At 47.3% G+C, this 20,023-nt stretch overlaps 1 protein-coding gene across 4 annotated transcripts in view; it reads left to right on the top strand.

The window, feature by feature from the left end:
• Window positions 1–20,023, top strand: part of LOC117365648 (scaffold attachment factor B2-like) — a 265,886-nt gene that overhangs the window by 206,236 nt on the left and 39,627 nt on the right. For all 4 annotated transcript variants that reach the window (XM_033956261.1, XM_033956262.1, XM_033956259.1 and 1 more), the window contains exon 16: window positions 9,077–9,101. In XM_033956261.1, coding sequence (XP_033812152.1) covers window positions 9,077–9,101 — 25 coding nt within the window. The remainder of the gene's footprint in view (window positions 1–9,076; window positions 9,102–20,023) is intronic.

The raw sequence follows: 20,023 nt of genomic DNA, 5'->3' as shown, positions 1-20,023 counted from the left end.
TTTTTATAAAAATCTGGAGACTCCTCTCACCATCCTAGGAGCTCCAAGAAAACTGGAGTCACTTTATAAAGTTATTCCCATTCCAGGGTTTGACAAGCCTCAGCTGCCACATGAGTCCTTGCTGGTGGAGTCAACCCTGAAGAAATCTGCAGGCTCCAGTGTGTATACTTATGTCCCTCCTGGCAGAGAGGGCAAGGCCATGGATAAATTCGGTAAACGACTTTACCAGAATGCTATGTTGACCAACCGTTCAGGTAACTATGCATTCCACTTCTCTCTTTACCTGAAACATCTTATTCAGCAAATGGCCACTTTTCAAAAATATCTTCCAGACCGCAAGCTCTCTGCCTTCCAACAATGTACTGCCAGTCTATTCCAGCTCAGGAAGTTCATGGTCCGTTCCATCTACGACACGTTTGAACTTACATCCCGAGCTACTGCAATGTCTGTAGCTATGAGACGCCTGGCATAGCTTCGCGTCTCAGAATTTGATGTCAACCACCAGGACCGCCTTGCCAACACTCCTTGCCTGGGTGACGAGCTGTTTGGGGAATCTCTGGATACCACCACCCAGAAGCTTTCGGCTCATGAGACGAGGTGGGATACTTTATTGAAAACCAAAAAGAAGCCCCCTCCTGCTCATCCTTTTAGACAGCAGACATCGTATCAGCACCGATTCAGCATCATCCTCCCCAGCCTCGGAGACAGCGGCAACAGCAGCACCAACAGACTCGCCAACAACAGCCTACAATAAAACCTGTTGCTCAGCCTAAACCTTTTGGCTCCCTTCTCTAGGGCATCGCCAGTCTTCCTCCCTCATGTCCTCTTCCACAACCTATCGGAGGCCGCCTCCAATTTTTTCTGAGTCGATGGGAGGTAATTACCACCGATCAGTGGGTGCTCTCTATCATCACCCATGGCTACTCCCTCAATTTTCAGACCCCTCCTCCGTTAGCTCTTCCAAAAGAGTCTGCTTCCAACAGGTCTCAATCCCTCATTCTCAATCAAGAGGTTCAATCCCTCCTTCTTCTCAATGCCATCGAAGAGGTTCCTCCAGATCAGCGAGGTCAGGGATTTTATTCCCGGTACTTTCTAGTTCCCAAAAAGACCGGAGACCTCAGATCCATATTAGATCTCAGAGATCTCAGCAAATGTTTGGTCAAGGAAAAGTTCAAAATGCTCTCTTTTGCCACACTCTACCCTCTTCTCACTCAGGGCGACTGGCTATGCTCCCTCGATCTCAAAGAGGCCTACACACATCTCTGTCCATCTGACGTCCAGACAATATCTACGCTTTCTCATCAATCAAACTCATTACCAGTACAAGGTGTTACCCTTCGGTCTGGCCTCCTCTCCCAGGGTATTCACCAAGTGTCTGATTGTGGTAGCCACCTACCTCCGCTCTCACAATTTTCAAGTCTTCCCTTATCTGGACGACTGGCTGATCAAGGCTCATTCCCCTCAAGCGGTTCTTCTTGCCACCAACTAGACTATCCGATTTCTTCAACTTTTGGGTTTCGAAATCAATCTTCCCAAGTCGCACCTCATTCCAACCCAGCGACTTCAATTCATTGGCGCCATTCTGGACACTGTTCTCATGAGGGCGTTTCTTCCATCCAACCGTCTTCAGACCATCCTTCATTTCTGTCTGCAGGTGTTTCAACAGATTACCATCTCTGCAAATCAAATGATGGTGCTCTTGGGTCATATGGCATCGACGGTGCATGTCACCCCCTTCGCAAGTTTTCACCTGCGCACTCCTCAATGGACTCTAGCAACCCAGTGGTCATAAGCGACGGATCCTTGTTCACAACACATATCTGTGACATCGTCTCTTCAACAGTCTCTACTCTGGTGGTTGACATCTTCAAATCTCTCCAGAGATCTACTGTTCCATCTACCTCTTTATCATCTAGTCATCACCACAGATGCATCCCCCTATGCCTGGGGAGCTCACTTGAACGAATTCCAAACTCAGGGTCTTTGGACTGGCCGAGAAAAGAAACATCACATCAATTTCCTGGAACTCCGAGCGATGTTTTACGCCCTCAAGGCATTCCAACATCTCCTCTTTCCTCAAGAACTACTACTTTACACAGACAATCAAGTTGCAATGTACTACATCAACAAACAAGGTGGGACGGGCTCTCGCCTGTTGTGTCAGGAAGCCCAACAGATTTGGTCTTGGGCGACAGCTCGTCATTTATTCCTGAAAACTGTCTACATTCAAGGGGAGCAGAATTCCTTAGCAGACAATCTCAGCAGAATTCTCCAACCCCACGAATGGACTCTCGATCCCATGACTCTCCAGTCCCATTTTCGCTCAATGGGGCACTCCTCAGGTAGAAATTTTTGCAGCCCCTCACAATCATCAACTGCCCCAATTTTGCTCCAGACTCTACTCCCCTCACCGTCTGGCTCCCGATGCATTTCTCCTGGATTGGACCAATCTCTTCCTCTATGCATTTCCTCCTCTACCTCTCATGTTGCGGACCTTGTTCAAGCTCAGGAGGGAACAAGCCACCATGATTCTCATCGCTCCACGGTGGCCCAGGCAATACTGGTTCTCCCTTCTGCTTCAACTCAGTTCCAAAGAGCCCATTCTTCTTCCACTGTTTCCTTCTCTGCTTACTCAACATCAGCAATCTCTCCTGCATCCCAAACTGCAGTCTCTGCACCTGACAGCTTGGTATCTCTCGGGCTCACTCACTTCTTTCTCAGCCTGTCCGTTCTATCCTTGATGCTTCCAGGAAACCGGCCACTCTTCATTGTTATCAACAGAAGTGGACTCGGTTTTCTTCCTGGTGCCTCTTGCATCACCATGATCCCACATCTCTAGCAGTGGAACTGGTGTTGGATTATCTCCTTTCTTTGTCTGACTCTGGTCTCAAATCTACTTCTATCAGAGTCCATCTCAGTGCCATTACTGCCTTTCATGAGCCAATTCATGGAAAACCCCTCTCTGCTCATCCTTTGATATCCAGATTCATGTGGGGACTTTTCAATGTAAAACCACCTCTCAAACCCCCTCCTGTGGTCTGGGATCTTAACTTGGTTCTTTCTGCATTAATGAAGCCTCCTTTTGAACCTTTGGCCACGGCTCATTTTAAGTTTCTCACTTGGAAAGTGGTCTTCCTTATCGCTCTTACCTCTGCCAGGAGGGTCAGTGAGTTACATGCACTAGTTGCCGACCCACCTTTCACTGTTTTTCACCATGACAAGGTGGTTCTGCGTACCCATCCAAAGTTTCTCCCTAAGGTTGTGTCTGACTTTCACCTTAACCAGTTCATTGTCCTACCTGTTTTTTTCCCGAAGCCTCATTCTCATCCAGGTGAACAGGTTTTACATACTTTGGACTGTAAACGTGCTTTGGCTTACTATCTCGAACGCACTAAGCCTCACAGATCATCTCCTCAACTTATTTTGTCTTTTGACCCTAACAAGATGGGTCATCCTATTTCTAAATGCACTTTATCCAATTGGCTTGTGTTTCATTCTGTTATGCTCAGTCGGGGACTGACACTGGACGTTTCTGTCACGGGCCACAAAGTTAGAGCTATGGCAGCGTCTGTAGCTTTCCTCCGCTCCACTTCCATTGAGGAAATCTGCAAGGCTGCTACTTGGTCCTCAGTTCATACTTTCACATCTCATTATTGTCTGGATGCATTCTCCAGACGGGATGCACACTTCGACCAATCTGTTTTACAAAATTTGTTTTCCTAATGGCCAACCTTCCCTCCATCCCTCTTTTTGTTAGCTTGGAGGTCACCCATCAGTCAAGAATATGCTGCCTGCTTGTCCTGGGATAAAGCACAGTTACTTACCGTAACAGGTGTTATCCAGGGACAGCAGGCAGATATTCTTGCGTCCCTCCCACCTCCCCGGGTTGGCTTCTTAGCTGGCTTATCCTAACTGGGGACCGCACACCTCTGTCGGGCGGGAAGGTGCACGCGCGGTGCGGCCTAGCTAGAACTTTCTAAGTTCTTAGAGTGCAATCACTCTAAAATTGTCCGTACCGGGGCTCCGTCGGTGCCGTCACCCATCAGTCAAGAATATCTGCCTGCTGTCCCTGGATAACACCTGTTACGGTAAGTAACTGTGCTTTTCTGCCGCTCCATAGGTATAAAAAGGTTGAAAAACACTGAGATAGAGGATGTGCGCTACATGTGGTGTATTTATGTTTTAGCAAAGCCTTTGACAGGGTTCCACACAGACGTCTAATAAATAAACTGAGTGCCCTTGGGATGGGTCCCAAAGTGGCAGGCTGGGTCAAGAACTGGTTGAGTGGAAGGCGCCAGAGGGTAGTGATCAATGGAGATCGCTCTTAGGAAAGGGATGTTCTATAGCACTCTCCAGAGCGGTAGAGGTTAATCTTACAAGCGGGTATATATCTCATCATGACCAGCAGGTGGAGACTGAAACAAAACTATGGAATAGTACTTAAGAGGTACCTTCCCTTATTCCTATCAGTCTTCAGCAGGTGTGAGTGAGCTGTACCCATCTCCCTTGGTAGGAGTGTTGGAATTTGTTTAGGGTTTCTAGTCCCCATTTTTGGCCGGATTGAGCTTGGGTGGGCCCTGTTTGGTGGTCTGTCCATCTGTCCAACCTCAGGGGGTGTCAAACTCAGCGGGTTTTGTTGCTGGGTCCCTCCCCCATTTCCTCCACATCCCCATATTTTTTTAGAGGAACCTCAACAGTAAGCCTTGCCCCCTAATTCAAGCAAGGCATATTGCTTTGAGAGTCTATGGAGTCTGTTCTGTAAAAAAAAAATCCTTAGGTAGTGCCGGTCTGAAGGGTTGCTTTCCCTTTAACTACACTTCTCCCTCCAAATCCGCGGTTTCAATATCTGCGGATTTGGTTATTCGCGATTTTTTTTGTTGTTGTTGAGAAAGAATTTCCTTTTTTTGGCCGTCTGAGCCTCCCTGGAACCTTATCTGGTGGTCTAGCGGTGTAGGCGCAATCTTCCTATGCTCCTGTCCTGTGCAGAGCCATCATCAGAATGGCTGCCGAGACTACAACGGGAAGTCACGGCAGCCATTCTGATGGCCTGCACCGCTAGACCACCAGATAAGGTTCCGAGAACGCAGGAAGGAGGTGGGGGTGAGTTAGTCGGCCGAGAAGTTATTCATGACTTTTCACACTTCGCGGTCCTGCTCTGCCACTAACCCCCGTGAATACCGAGGGAGAAGTGTATGCTGTTAAATACTGTATTTCTTTAGCACTCTCCAAATCAGTAGAGGTTAATCTTTACAAATGAGTATATATCCAATCATGATCAGCAGGTAGAGACTGAAAACAAAACTGTGGGACAGTATATAATATACTGCAACAGCCTCTACTTATCATGCCCAAACATGATAAAACAACTTCAGGCCGTTCAGAACACAGCCCTCAGACTCATCTACTCTCTTAGTAAATTTGACCACATCACTAATGCATACTTAGACTCGCACTGGCTTCCGATCAAAGCAAGATCACAATTCAAATTCTACTGTCTACTATTCAAAGTAACCCATGGAGATGCACCAAGTTACCTTAACAACCGTCTATACCGCAACCTCACACATAGAACAAGGACAACTCAAAGGCTATTCATACACCCACCTCTCAATGGTACTCGACGCAAGAAACTTTACGACAACCTTCTAGCGACACAGGCTGCGAAAATTGACCCAACCGTCTCCAAACTGCTGACCAAAACAACAGACATCAAACTTTTCCGAAAAGAAATCAAAACTCTTCTATTCAAAAAACACCTTCCATCATTCTAACCTACACGCACACGCATACCCCTTCATAAACACCACCCCTACAGTATCCCCTAGCCAAATTCTTCAAACCTTCCCCAAAATCATACTCAGAAACCTAAAAATACAACCTCCACCCGGGATCAGAATATTGCTTCCCTTATCACTATGTAAACAACCTCCATCTGTAACCAGAATATTCCGTCCCTCAACGTTATGTAATAATCTTCCTAATTTGTATGTATTGCTATTGTTATGTAAACTTGTTATGTATATGTTATATACCTGATATGTAAACTCCCTGGAAATGTCCAGTTATCACCCAATTTTGTAATCTGCTTAGAACCGCAAGGCACAGGCGGAATAGAAATCTCTAATGTAATATAATATACTCCCTTCTCTATTTACATCAGTCTTCTTTCAGTCTCCAGCAGGTGTTGAGTGATCTGTACCCATCTCCCTTGGTAGGGCTGTTGGAATTTGTTTAGGGGGTTTCTACTGCAGTGAAAAGGGCAAACAGAATGCTAGGAATGATCAAGAAGGGGATTGCGAACAGATCCGAGAAGGTTATCATGCTGCTGTACCAGGCCATGGTGCGCCCTGACCTGAAGTACTGCGTCCAGCACTGGTCGCCAAACATAGAAACATAGAAATAGACGGCAGATAAGGGCCACGGCCCATCTAGTCTGCCCACCTTAATGACCCTCCCCTACCTTTCTCTGTGAAGAAATCCCACGTGACGATCCCATTTTGTCTTAAAATTAGGCACGCTGCTGGCCTCGATCACCTGAAGTGGAACACTATTCCAGCGATCAACCACTCTCTCGGTGAAAAAGTACTTTCTGGTGTCATCGTGCAGCTTCCCTCCCCTGATTTTCCATGGATGCCCTCTTGTAGCCGTGGGACCTTTGAAACAGACGATATCTTCTTCCACCTTGATACGGCCCGTGAGATATTTGAACGTCTCGATCATGTCTCCCCTCTCTCTGCGTTCCTCGAATGAGTATAGCCGCAACTTATCCAGCTGTTCCTCGTACGGGAGGTCCCTGAGTCCCGAGACCATCCAGGTGGCCATTCGCTGGACCGACTCCAGTCTCAGCACATCTTTGCGGTAATGAGGCCTCCAGAATTGTACACAGTATTCCAGATGGGGTCTCACCATGGATCTATACAATGGCATAATGACTTCAGGCTTACGATTGATGAAACCCCTACGTATACACCCTATGATTTGTCTAGCCTTAGATGAAGCCTGCTCCACTTGATTGGCAGTCTTCACTGATGATCACCCCTAAGTCCCATTCTGCTACAGTCCTTGCTAGGATCTCGCCATTAAGGGTGTAACTTTTGCATGGATTTTGGCTGCCAAGGTGCATGACTTTGCATTTTTTGACATTGAATCCTAGTTTCCAGATCCTAGACCAGCGCTCCAGTAGGAGTAAGTCGTGCGTCATATTGTCGGACATTGAGTTATTGACCGTGGCACTCCTTTCTACTACATTGCATAGTTTGGCGTCATCTGCGAATAACGTTATTTTACCTGGAAGCCCTTCAGCCAAGTCTCTTATAAAGATGTTGAACAGGATCGGGCCCAAGACCGAGCCCTGCGGCACTCCACTGATCACCTCCGTCGTTTTAGAGGGGGTGCCGTTCACCACCACCCGCTGAAGCCTACCTCCAAGCCAGTTCTCAACCCATTTTGTCAGTGTCACCCAATCCTATAGAACTCATTTTGCTCAACAACCTGCGGTGTGGTACACTATCGAAAGCTTTGCTGAACTCTAAGTACATGATGAAGGATACAGTACTACTCGAAAGGGTCCAGAGAAGGGCAACTAAAATGGTTAAGGGGCTGGATGAGTTGCCGTACAGTGAGAGATTAGAGAAACTGTGCCTCTTCTCCCTTGAAAAGAGGAGACTGCGAGGGGACATGATTGAAACATTCAAAATATTGAAGGGAATAGACCTAGTAGAGAAAGACAGACTGTTCACCCTCTCCAAGGTAGGGAGAACAAGAGGACACTCTAAAGTTGAAAGGGGATAGATTCCGTACAAACGTAAGGAAATTCTTCTTCACCCAGAAAGTGGTAGAAAACTGGAACGCTCTTCCGGAGTCTGTTATAGGGGAAAACACCCTCCAGGTTTTCAAGACAAAGTTGGACAAGTTCTGCTGAACCGTAACATACACAGGTAAGGCTGGTCTCAGTTAGGGCACTGGTCTTTGATCTAGGGGCTGCCGCGGGAGCGTACTGCTGGGCACAATGAACTACTGGTCTGACCCAATCCATAGTTCTTCCTGTGTTTTTTCCAAAGCCTCATTCTCATTCTGGAGAATCAGCTCTTCACACTCTGGACTGTAAAAGTGCTTTGGCTTTCTACCTGGATCGCACCAAGCCTCACAGAACTGCTCCTCAGCTTTTCGTCTCCTTTGATCCGAACAAGCTGGGACGACCTGTATCGAAGTGTACCATCTCCAACTGGATGGCGGCTTGCATCTCTTTCTGCTATGCCTAGGCTGGATTACCCCTTCCCTGTAAAGTCACAGCCCATAAGGTCAGAGCAATGGCGGCCTCTGTAGCCTTCCTCAGATTGACACCGATTGAGGAGATTTGTAAGGCTACCACTTGGTCCTCGGTTCATACCTTCACCTCACACGATTGTCTGGATACTTTCTCCAGACGGGATGGACAGTTTGGCCAAACAGTATTACAAAATTTATTCTCCTAAGTTGCCAACTCTCCCACCATCCCATTGAGGTTAGCTTGGAGGTCACCCACTAGTGAGAATACCTGCCTGCTTATCCTGGGATAAAGCAATGTTACTTACCATAACAGTTGTTATCCAGGGACAGCAGGCAGCTATTCTCATGTCACACCCACCTCCCCTGGGTTGGCTTCTCTGCTAGTTATCTGAACTGAGGAGACACGGGCGGGAAGGCACTCGCGCATGCGCGGTGCGGGCATCTCGAAACTTCTGAAGTTTCTTCAAGCAAGTATGCTTGTGAAACGTCTGCATCAGGGCTCTGTCGGTTGATGCAGACTAGGGCTCTGTCGCACTAGTGAGAATAGCTGCCTGCTGTCCCTGGATAACAACTTTTACGGTAAGTAACATTGCTTTCAGGCTATCCATAATGAATATCACAGATGCTTCTGTTGTAAATCATGGATATCTTGAAAACCAGATTGAATTTTTTTTTTTTTTTTTTTTTTTTTTTGGTCTTTGGAGTAGAAAGGAAACTGGTGTAATACTATTGTTTGCATGAGGGAAGGGCAATATTTACTTTGTTCTCTTCTTAATGTATAAATTAACCAATTTCTTTCTCTTTCCAGGAGGGAGAGTTCAAGAGATGGACAGGTGAGTTACATCAACCTATAAAAGCAAATATCTATGATTTTTATCATAGCTGGTAGCAGAGGTTTTTATTGATATGACTGTGCTAAGTCTTGCCTGCCATTTGATTACTACATTGTGTGAAATTCAGTTTTTATGATAGAAAATTGTAGGGAAAGGAATGAAAGGGAAATCTTATCTGCTTTATTCAGCCACTTGCTATACTGCCTTTCATATATAGGGTAAAGCGGTTTGCACAGTAATGACTAGAAATTAGAGGAAACACAAAATAGAAAAGGAAAGGCAGATAAGCAATACTGCACTTCCTTTTACTGAAGCGCTTTTTTGCCTATGCAGGGCAGAGTAAATTGAAGTGTTAACAAGCCAGTAGTGCCCATATACTGTATGAGCTCATAGTAATACAGAAACTCATATTTACTGTTTAATGATGCTCACTGTAGTCACATCAAGGGGCGGTGTAGAATGCCTACTTCCCCACAAACATGCAGGATCCATGACAGATCCAATTTGCCAGGTCTCTCCAGCTGTAAGAAACCTTTTGTTTTCACCTTAGCATGTGCTAGCCTTCCTAGGTTAGTAGTGCTCCTTTTTCCCCTTAGTCTGGATTAGTGAATGTGTGTGTGTAGGAAAAGAAATTATTTTTACATCCACTGTGCCATGACAGGGTTACTTTATATGGCTACATTGCATGGTGCCTCCTTGTGCCCCCATGTTTTCCATTCTGTAAGCCCAACTGTGTTTCCACTCACCGATATGTCTTCCACTGCATCCTCATCAGGCCAAGCTCAGGCACCCTCCTACAACATCAAGGCCTGCAGTGCTCTCAGCTATTCTCTTGCTCATCCGGAGCCAGTCCCCCCTCTGCAGGTGATAAGGAAAGCCACAGCTTTGAAGCCACTGCTCTACTTCCACACAGACCATATATCCAGTAGCTTCCAAGGGAGCCTGCTCAGCAACCCATGCAGCTTACATGCGATCACCACAGCTCTGCCCACTCAGCCACAAAACTATAGAAAACAGCTTTGGAGACTTCTATCCAACACCTGCCAGAAGCAAGTGGCAAATGGACCTATAAGAAAACTGAGGAGGTAAAGACATGCACTGAGGCCAAATGTCATTGCTCTGATGAGGAAGACCCCCTTCCTCCAAGGTGCAATGCAGCATTCCCCTCACCAGCATTGATGACACCCACTGCAGTTTGAGAAACACCTCCCCCTCACTTGAGGATACCATATCCCTACTTGGTACCACATCCATCCAGAGTGTGCCCCCCTCCACCCCAGCATTGGATATATCTTGTGCACCCTTACAGGTTAAATTTAATCTTCAGTGTCTCTCCAGACCGGCATAGCTCACTGATGGGTAATAGCTCACCATGACCAGCAGATGGAGAATGAGACGTAAACTTTTGGCTGTACAGCTCTCCCTCCATATTCATGGGGGTTAGGTGCAGAGACAGCCCGTGAATAGGAAAAAATTGCACCCCCGCCTCCCTCCTGCATCTCCGAACCTTACCTGGTGGTCTAGCGGTGATGCAGGGCAAAAGCGATTTTCCTATGCTCTTGCCCCATGCAAAGCCATCATCAAAATGGCTGCCATGAGTTCCCGTTGTAATCTTGAGACTACAACGGGAACTCGCGGCAGCCATTTTGATGACTGCTCTGCACGGGGCATGAGCATAGGATGATCGATCCTGCCCTGTGTCACCGCTAGACCACCAGGTAAGGTCCTAGGAGGTTTCGGGCAGCTTCCAAAAAGAAGGAAAAAGAATCGCAAATCAAATTTGCAAGTAGGGAAAACACAAATCTGGAGGGAGAGCTGTAGTACTAGTGAGCTGTGCAGTCCCTAATACACTGTCTTCTCTCAGTCTCCAGCAGGTGGTAGTAAGTTGTTGCAATCTTCCCTGGTTTAGTGTAGGGCTGTTGGACATTATTTAGTGGCCTTCTGGTGCCAGACGGAGCTTGGGAGGGGGGGGGGGACCTTTATGGGGTCGCACTCGACGGGTCAAGTCGCTCCCCCCATTTCCTCAACCTCCACAAAATTTTTTTCTGTAGAGGTGCCTTAGCTGTAAGCCTTGCCACCAGTACCAGCTTAGAGCCAGTGGAGCCTGTTAAAAAAAAAAAATCCTGAAGTAATGCTGGTCTGAATGGAAGCCTTCAATTGACTAATTGATTTAATTGCTAACTGGCACTTTTTCTTTTAGCTTAGTCACGTATTGCGCAGTGAGAACTTTTAAAGGGGAAAAGTGCTACATACGCGAGATCAATGTGGCTGACCTTGTGTTCGCAGTTTGCCAGCTGCCGCAAAAGGGAAGCCTCATCGGCTTTGGGTGCCAGTGTCCAGGTATCCCCTTTGCGAGTGCTTTGCAGCTCAGCAGCAGGCAGTGTGGAAGACTGGTCTTCACTCACCGCCCACACAGGTATTCCCCCCACTGCTGATGGTCAGGGAAATAAGGTTTCCCTTACCACCAATAGTGCTGGGGATTCCCTTGCTGCTGCTGCCAGCTTTCCTGCTTTAGCTACTGGGGCAGTTCAGGCCTCTTTGCTGCTGCAGGCCTCGTAGTTTTTTCAGCGGGTTTTGCACCGATTTTGGCAGGAAGCATATCCATCTTGTCTTCAACCTCAGGTGGCCTCCCCACCCCCCCCCCCCCCCCCCCACCCCCAGGTTTTTGCTGGATCTCCTGCTTTGGTAGTGAGTCCAATGTGCCGCCAGGGGGATTCTCCCTGATTTTTTTTTAGCTTTTGCAAGGCTTATCTTCAGGGGATCTTCGTCCTCCATGTCAACCCCTGTTTGGCCCTCCTCAGCACCGGTTTCGACTCAGACACCGGTTTTGTCCAAGCGGCAGAGGGTCTCATGAGATGACTTTTTGTTTGGGGAGCCATTTTTGCTTGAGGAGGACTTGGACCCCTCAGTGGACCTCCAGGATCCTCTAGGGGAGATGGATGCCACTGATGGATGTTTTTCGGAACTGGCAAGGAAGCGTCTGTGGTGTGCATTTTTCAGCGTAAGGAGCTTATTCAGGTTTCCTTGTTTTTGCGTTTCAAGGAGGACGCAAAGGAGCCCCCGCATGTTGTGGACCCCTTATTTTGGGGGATCTGCTTGGCCTCCTACTCTTTTCCTATGCATCAGGATATTAGGGATATTGTGCTTACACAATGGAAAGACCTTTGTTTTGCATGGTCTTTGGACCACCTATATCCCATTCCGGAGGGGGATAGAGATACCTTGAAGTTGGAGGTGATGGATACAGTGGTTTCAGCCATCATGCAACGGCATACGGTGTCGGTAGAGGGCGGCTCAGCTTTGCAGGACTCTGAAGAACATAGGTTAGTCTTTTAAGCAGAGTTTTAAGCAGGCGGCAATCTGGTGGCTCGAGCTTGTTTTAGGTGGTCTAAGCGTGTCCTTGACCGGGAGTCTGATGACAGGAGGTGGCTAAGATTGAGATGGGGGCTTCTTATCTCTTGGATGCTATGCATGATCTCTTGCGTGATTGAGCCAAATCCATGGTTCTCGGTGTGGCTTCTCAGTTTTGTGTTTCCCTTTGGCCTGGCCACGACTCCGTGGACGTTCATCAAGAGTATGGTGGTCGTGGTGGCAGCTTGCGCAAAAAGAACATTCTGGTTCATCCCTATCTGGACGACTGGTTGATCCGAGCAAAGTCTTTTCAGGAGAGTTCCCAGGTTGTGGAGTTTCTGAGGCCGCTGGGATGGATGGTCAACCTGTCCAAGAGCTGGTTGATCCCGTCTCAGCGCCTGGGGTACCTAAGGGTTCTCTTCGACACCAGCTTGGGGAAAGTCTTCCTCCCAGATTTGCCTTTCTATGCCTTCCCAGTGTCCCACAGTGCAGGATTTTTTCTAGGTCTTGGGGTCAATGGCAGCTTCCCTGGACATAGTTCGGTGGGTCCGGGCTCATATGCAGCCACTTCAGCATGCTCTGCTTCAGCGGTGGTTGTCCCAGTTGTACGATATGAATTCTCCTATTGCTCTTCAGGGGTTGGTTTGTTGCAGTCTCCATTGGTGGCTCCATTCTTCCAATCTGGTGCAGGGAGTGAGCCTGGATCAGCTCCAGTGGACAGTGCTTCGCACAAACACCAGTCTCTGGCTGAGGAGCTCAGTGTCTTGGTCGCTTGGCTCAGGGCAGCTGGTCTCCGGAGGAGGTGTCTCGGGCAATCAGTGTTCTGGAGACCAGAGCCATCTGGCTGGAGTTGCTAGCATTCCAGGCGTTGTTGATGGGCAAGTCTGTTCAGGTTCTCTCAGATAATATTACGTCAATTGCCAGGGGGAACCAGTAATCATCTGGTGACGCAGGAGGCTGCTCCGCTCATGGTCTGGGCAGAGACTCATCTTCTGGACATCTCTGCTTCCCACATAGCAGGAGTGGAGAATGTCCAGGTGGACTTCCTCAGTCGTCACGCACTAGATCCCAGAGAGTGGTATCTTGGACCCACAGCCTTCAAGTTGATTGTGCAGGCTTGGGGTCAGCCAGTCATGAACCTGATGGCAATGAGCGTCAAAGCCAAAGCATCACGATTCTTCAGTTGGCACAGGAATGTTCAGGCAGAGGGGCTGGATGCACTGGTGCAGTCTTGGCCAGCAGGGAGCCTCCTATATGTGTTTCCTGTTTGGCCGATGGTGGGCAGAGTCTTTCGCATTGTTAAGCACCATGGTTGCATGATCCCGGGCTGGCACAGGCTCCCATGGTACGCAGATCTGGTTTGTCATCTTGTGGCAGATCCTCTTTTATTGCCCCTCCTGCCCGACCTACTAACTCAGGGCCCCATTCCAGTGTTCGATATGGGTCCCTTTTATCTTATGGCTTGGCTCTTGAAAGGGAACGCCTAGGTAAGAAAGGTTATTCGGATAAAGTGATCTCCACTCTCTTGGGAGACTTTCCACTTCTGTGTGTGTCTGGCATATCTTTAAGTAGTGGTGTGCCACGTGTGAAGTGGTTTCTGTTCGCACCTCTTTGCTTCACATCTTAGAATTCTTGCAGTATGGCCTGGACAGAGGCTTGGCCTGGTCTTCTCTCCGGATTCAGCTTGCGGCTTTGTCTGCTTTTCGTGGATTTTTACAGGGTAGGCGCTTAACTTTTTCTCTGGACGTGATTAGCATTTTGAGGGTGGCCAAATTACTTTGGCCTTTAGTGCGGCCTGGAATCTCAATCTGGTCCTGTCCATGCTTGTGCACCCTCCCTTTCAGCCCCTGGGTTCCTGCTTGTTAAAGGACCTTCCTCTCAAGGGGTCTTCCATAGTGGCCATTAGTTTTGCCAGACACGTTTCCGAGCTGCAGACTTTTTCTTGTAGACCTCCCTTCCTGGAGTTTTCTAGGGAACAGATTGTCCTGCGGCCTATTCCTTCCTTTCTGCCGAAGGTGGTTTCGCCTTTTAATGACGACCAGTCCCATCCCAAAACATTACCTAGCAACAGGCTCGGGACCTCTAGAGACTCGAGACGCTCTAATCCAGACTGGATACAAGCTGGAATTTGTCAGACCTCTGACTGATTGGTTTGTGGACTCTCTTGCAGGGCAGGCAGTAAAGTGCAAGCCTCTGGGAAAAGGTTGCTGAATATCGGCCATAGAACCTGTGCCACTCAAAGACTCTGGCTCAGGCAGAAACTTTATCATGCCAAAGAAAAGCTCCAACGATTGAAGACCCATTCTAGACTTTACATAAATGCAGTGCTTAGGGTTCCACGCTGTCATAGTTGCAATGTCTCTGGGAGAGCTGGCCTCTGGATTTGACGGAGGCCTACTTGGATATTCCTATTTTCCAAGACCACAGGAAGTTTCTCAAGTTCCATGTCATGAAAATCATTATCAGTTCTCGGCTCTGCCCCTCATTCTAACAACAGCGCCTCGAACTTTCACCAAGGTCATGGTGGTGGCAGCCCACTTTGGTTCATCCCTACCAAGACAACTGGCTGATCTGAGTTCCCTCATTCGCTGAGGGCCGGCGAACAGTAGAGTAGGTGACCAGAGTTCTGGAGGACCTGGTTTAGATGGTGAATTATTGCAAGAGCCATTTGACATGACTCAATCCCTGGAGTTATCTGGGAGTCTTGTTTGACACAGCAGCCAGACGTGTCTACCTTCCTGAGACACAGACAGCTTTGCTCATAGGCACCATAGCTAAGTCAGTTCCTTCAGGGTTGGACTATCTTCAAGTCCTGGGTTCTATAGCAGCCACAATTGATGTCACTTTGGAGAGCCCACATACGTCCTCCAACATGCATTGCTCTCACGTTGGTCCCCACAGATGGACTCTTTGCAGAAGTCTTTTCCCTGGACGCTAGAAGCTCGGGCCAGCATGGCATGGTGGCCTTATTCCCAGTCCCTTGCCAATGGCATGCCCCTTCCGATAACCTTCAAGAGTAGTTGTAACAGCAGATGCCAATCTTTGGTTGGTGAGCTCATTGCAACTGTGATCCAATTCAGGAGCACTGGTTGCACTCTCAGAGGAAGAAGTGGTCGTTGAACTGCAAGACATTTGGCTGGCTCTGGTGAAATTATGGAAGGCTTTGGAGGACTTAGCAGTCGGTCTTCTCTAACAATGCTACAGCTGTGGATTATGTCAATCGACAGAGCAGCACCAGTAGTGCCCATCTGTGGAAGCTCGCCACCTCTTTCGGTGGGCTGAGCATTATCGGCAGCACACATGGCGGGAGTGAAGTGTCCAAGCTAACTTCCTCAGCAGATAGCCCTTGTACCCGGATAAGTTAACAGATAGTGACATCATTTCAAGCTATTGATTGGCCCTGGGGTCAGCCTCGTTTCGACCTCATGGTGATGGCAGGGAACAAAAAGGCGGAAAGGTTCTTCAGTCGAAGACAAACCCAGAAATGAGGGTCTAGATCAGGGCTGCCCAAGTCCGGTCCTCGAGATCTACTGGCAGGCCAGGTTTTCAGGATATCCACAATGAATATGCATGAGAGAGAGATTTGCAAACCAAGAAGGCAGTGCAGGCAAATCTCTCTCATGCATATTCATTGTGGATATCCTGAAAACCTGGCCTGCCAGTAGATCTCGAGGACCAGACTTGGGCAGCCCTGGTCTAGATGCTCTAGTCCAACTGCGGCTTCAGGGCCTACCCTTGTACATCTTTTTGCCATAGCCTGTGATAGGCCAAGGAGTTCAAAGTATTGGTGAAAGGGCAGACCATGTGATGCAACTTCATACAGGTCCCAACCTCTGGCTTCTGGTGATTCTGGACCTTCTTTCTCAGTATCTAGTATGCATAGAGGATCCGGATCACTTTGCACTTGCATCATTGCCCTTAAATGCAAAGCACTAGAACAGAAAGGATATTCAGAAGTGGTCATTTCCACTTTTCTCCAGTTTTGAGAAGCTGACTAGTCTCAGCCTACACTAAGGTGTGGAAGACTTTCAGCATTGGCATTCCCAAGAACGTGTGGAACCATTTTCATTTCCAATTTTGGAGCTCTCAATGGTGTTGACTTTTCTTCAAGCCAACCTTGACAAGGGACTCACCATGGCTTTCCCTTTGGTTCCAAGTCATGGGGTCTCTTGTTTCAGGGCTCAAGACTGTAGACCTACGCTGAACTTCTCATACAGACATAGCCAGATTTCTGAAGGGTGCTCTCCGCATTAGACTTCTGATCAAACCACTGTTTCCTTCGTGGGATTTTAACATGGTTCCGCAGGGTCTCATCAAAGCCTCATTTAAGCCTCTGGATGATGTGTCCCTACTCGATTTGTCTCTGAAGGCAGTATTTCTGGTAGCTGTGACCTCAGCAAGATGAGTTTCGGAGCTCCAGGATCTTTCTTGTAGGGGAGCCTTTTAAATCTTGGATGATGGAGTTTCTTCGTGTACTGTTATTTTCTGTTGAAGGTGGTTTTGACATTTCATGTCAGTCAAGAAATCCATTTACCTGTCTTACAGTCTAAAGGTTTTAAGAAATTAAGGATCGTATTTTGAAAAGTTGGATGTGAGAAGAGTGCTCCTTTGATATCTAGAGGTCACCAATGAGTTTGGACATTGACCATCTATTTATGCTGACTTGTGCAAACAGGCAAGGCACACCCGCTTCCAAGGTCACAATTTCCTGATGTATCCTTAAAGCCATTTTGTTGGCCTACATTGTGGGAAACAGTCCCCTGTTTCTGTAAGGCGCATTCAACCAGAAGTCTACAAAATCCTGAGTGGTATAGAATGGGTACAAGTGGATAGATTTTTTTTTTTTTTCTGCATCATTTACAAAGACAAGGGGACACACAATGAAGTTAGAGTAATACTTCTAAAACCAATGGAGGAAACATTTTTTCACTCAGAATAGTTAACTCTGGAATGCATTGCCAGAGGATGTGGTAAGGCGTTAATGTAGCTGGTTTTAAAAAAGGTTTAGAAAAGTTCCTGGAGGAAAAGCCCATAAACTGCGGTTGAGACAGACATGGGAGAAGCTACTGCTTGCCCTGGATCAGTGGATTGGAATGCTGCTACTATTTGAGTTTTTGCCACATACTTGGATTGGCCTCTGTGAAGACAGGATACTGGACTAGATGAACCATTGGTCTGATCCAGTAAGGTTATTCTTATGTTAAGTGTAGCTTCTTCCTGGGCAGAAGCTAGGGAAGTGTCTCCAACGGATATTTGTAGACGCACAACTTGATTCACTCTACACACATTTGCAAAGTTTTTTTACATGGATGTGACAGCAAAAGACTCCTGCTTTTGGCTCTTCAATGTTACAGGCCAGAGCACTTAGGCCACCTTAGATATCTGGGACTACTTTACTATGACCCACTTGTCCAGAATGACACACTTATTGCACGGGAAAAAGATTACTCTTACCTCTATCTTTTTCAATAGATAGATGTGTCATTCTGATCCCCTGCCCTTCCTGTGCCTACCTGTCTCATTCTGTATGTTCTTCACTGGAAGGAGTAGAAATGCAGTGGGCAAAACTGAAAGGAGTTTATTGTAAGGATGACAGACTTTCTTGTGAGGCAAGTAAGTAAAAGAGGGGGGAAAAAAGGCTGCTTTGATTCTCAATAGTAGCAGCTGAGAAGGTAAGGAATAAGAGGCTAGCTTTCATAAACTACAAAAGAGCACAGGAAAGAGGAAGACAGGCAAAAATATCTGGAAAAGTTGAGAGGCTGCTTGTGTAGTCAGGAAAGCAAAGATGCAAATGGAAGAAATAGCTGACACAGTAAAACGGGGAGACAAGACATATTTTTTAGATATCGGTGATAAGAAGTGCAAAAGTGGCAGGCATTGTGAGACTCAAAGGTGAAGGAGACATATGTAGAAGCTGATAAAGAAAAGGTTGAATTGCTTAACAAATATTTCTAAAGTTCCAGGAACGGGACCGCAGAAGACAAACGTGAATAGGGATGGAGGAGTGGTAGACCGTGATCGATTTTCTGATGGTTGTGTTCATGAGGCGCTAGCTAAAATAAAGGTAGACAAAGCAAAGGGGCTGTATGGTGTATATAGAGGGTGCTGAAGGAACTTAGGAGTTCTGGTGGCTCCACTGACTGACCTTTTCAATGTTTCTCTAGAGTCGGGACTGGTATCGGAGGAAAGGAGAAGGGAGAGTGTGGTGGTCCTACACAAGTGAAAGTAAAGAAATAGGGAATTACAGGCCATTTAAGTCTGACTTCTGAAGTAAGCAAATTAATGGAAACACTATTAAAACAGAGAATGGTGGAATTTCTGGTATCTGGTAGATTACAGAACCGAAGGAAACATGGATTTACTAGAGGTAGGTCTTATCAGACAAATCTTGTCAATTTCTTTGACTGGTTGACCAGAGACTTGGATAGAGGTAATGCACTACATGTGGTGTATTTAGATTTTAGCAAAGACAATGTATCACACAGACTTCTAATAAATAAACTTGAATGCCCTCGGGATGGCTGTGTCAAAAACTGGTTGAATGGAAGACTGCAGAGAGTAGTGATCAATGGAGATCACTCTGAGGCAAGGGATGTTACCAGTGGTGTGCTTCAAGGTTCTGTTCTTGGGCCTGTTCTTTTTAATATTTTTATAAATGATATTGCTGAAGGGCCATTGGATAAGATTTGCCTCTCTGTGGATGATACCAAAATCTGCAATAGAGTAGACATCCCAGATGATGTGAATAACATGAAGAAAGACCTAGCGAAGCTTGAAGAATGGTCTGAAATTTGGCAGCTAAAATTTAATGTTAAGAAATGCAAAGTCATGCATTTGAGCTGCAAAAACCCGAAGGAACAGTACAATTTAGGGGGTAAAAAAGTTATGTGCATGACAAGAGTGGGACCTGGGTATGATTTGCCCTCGACATCCTTTATGGGTCAACACCATTCAGTGCCAGTGCTGTTCCCCTCTGCTCCTCTCGCGTCCCACTACCTGTAGGTCTCGTGAAACACTGCTGACTTGGCAGGAGCAGTCTTTTGGTTCTCAGGACCTGGACCCTTTGGGGAGCTCTCCAGGATCCTCTGAAGATACGGTTTTCCCGCTAGCAGTGATGACGCATCCATGGGGCGCGTTTTTCGACGTGACGAGCCCGGTCTCCTCTTGTGTTCCAGTCCAAGGACACCGTGTCAGAGCCTCCGCATTCAGTGGGACCCGTTGCTTAGAGGAATCCGCTCTGGTTCATGCTCTTTCCCTATGATTCAGGATATTCGGGATATGCTTGCACAATGGCAGGTGCCAGAGGCGCCTTTTTTTTCACTTTACAAGTTCAATGACCCACCTATCTCTCATCCCGGAAGGGGATCGGGACACACTGACGTTGTCATTGGTAGACGCGTTGGTCTCGGCCATCTTGAAGCAGCATACCATGCCTGTGGAGGGCGGTTCTGCCTTGAGGGACCATGAGGAGTCTCTCTTAAATAGTTTTGATGTGACAACTCTGGCGGTTCAGACAGCGATGTGTGGCAGGCTGGTTGCTCGGGTGTGTTTTCAAGGCCAAGCGTGTCCTT

Source organism: Geotrypetes seraphini, chromosome 8, assembly GCF_902459505.1.
Source record: "Geotrypetes seraphini chromosome 8, aGeoSer1.1, whole genome shotgun sequence".
Taxonomy (NCBI): Eukaryota; Metazoa; Chordata; class Amphibia; order Gymnophiona; family Dermophiidae; genus Geotrypetes; species Geotrypetes seraphini.
The sequence above is the reverse complement of the archived record's forward strand: the minus strand, read 5'-3'. Positions and strand labels throughout refer to the sequence as shown.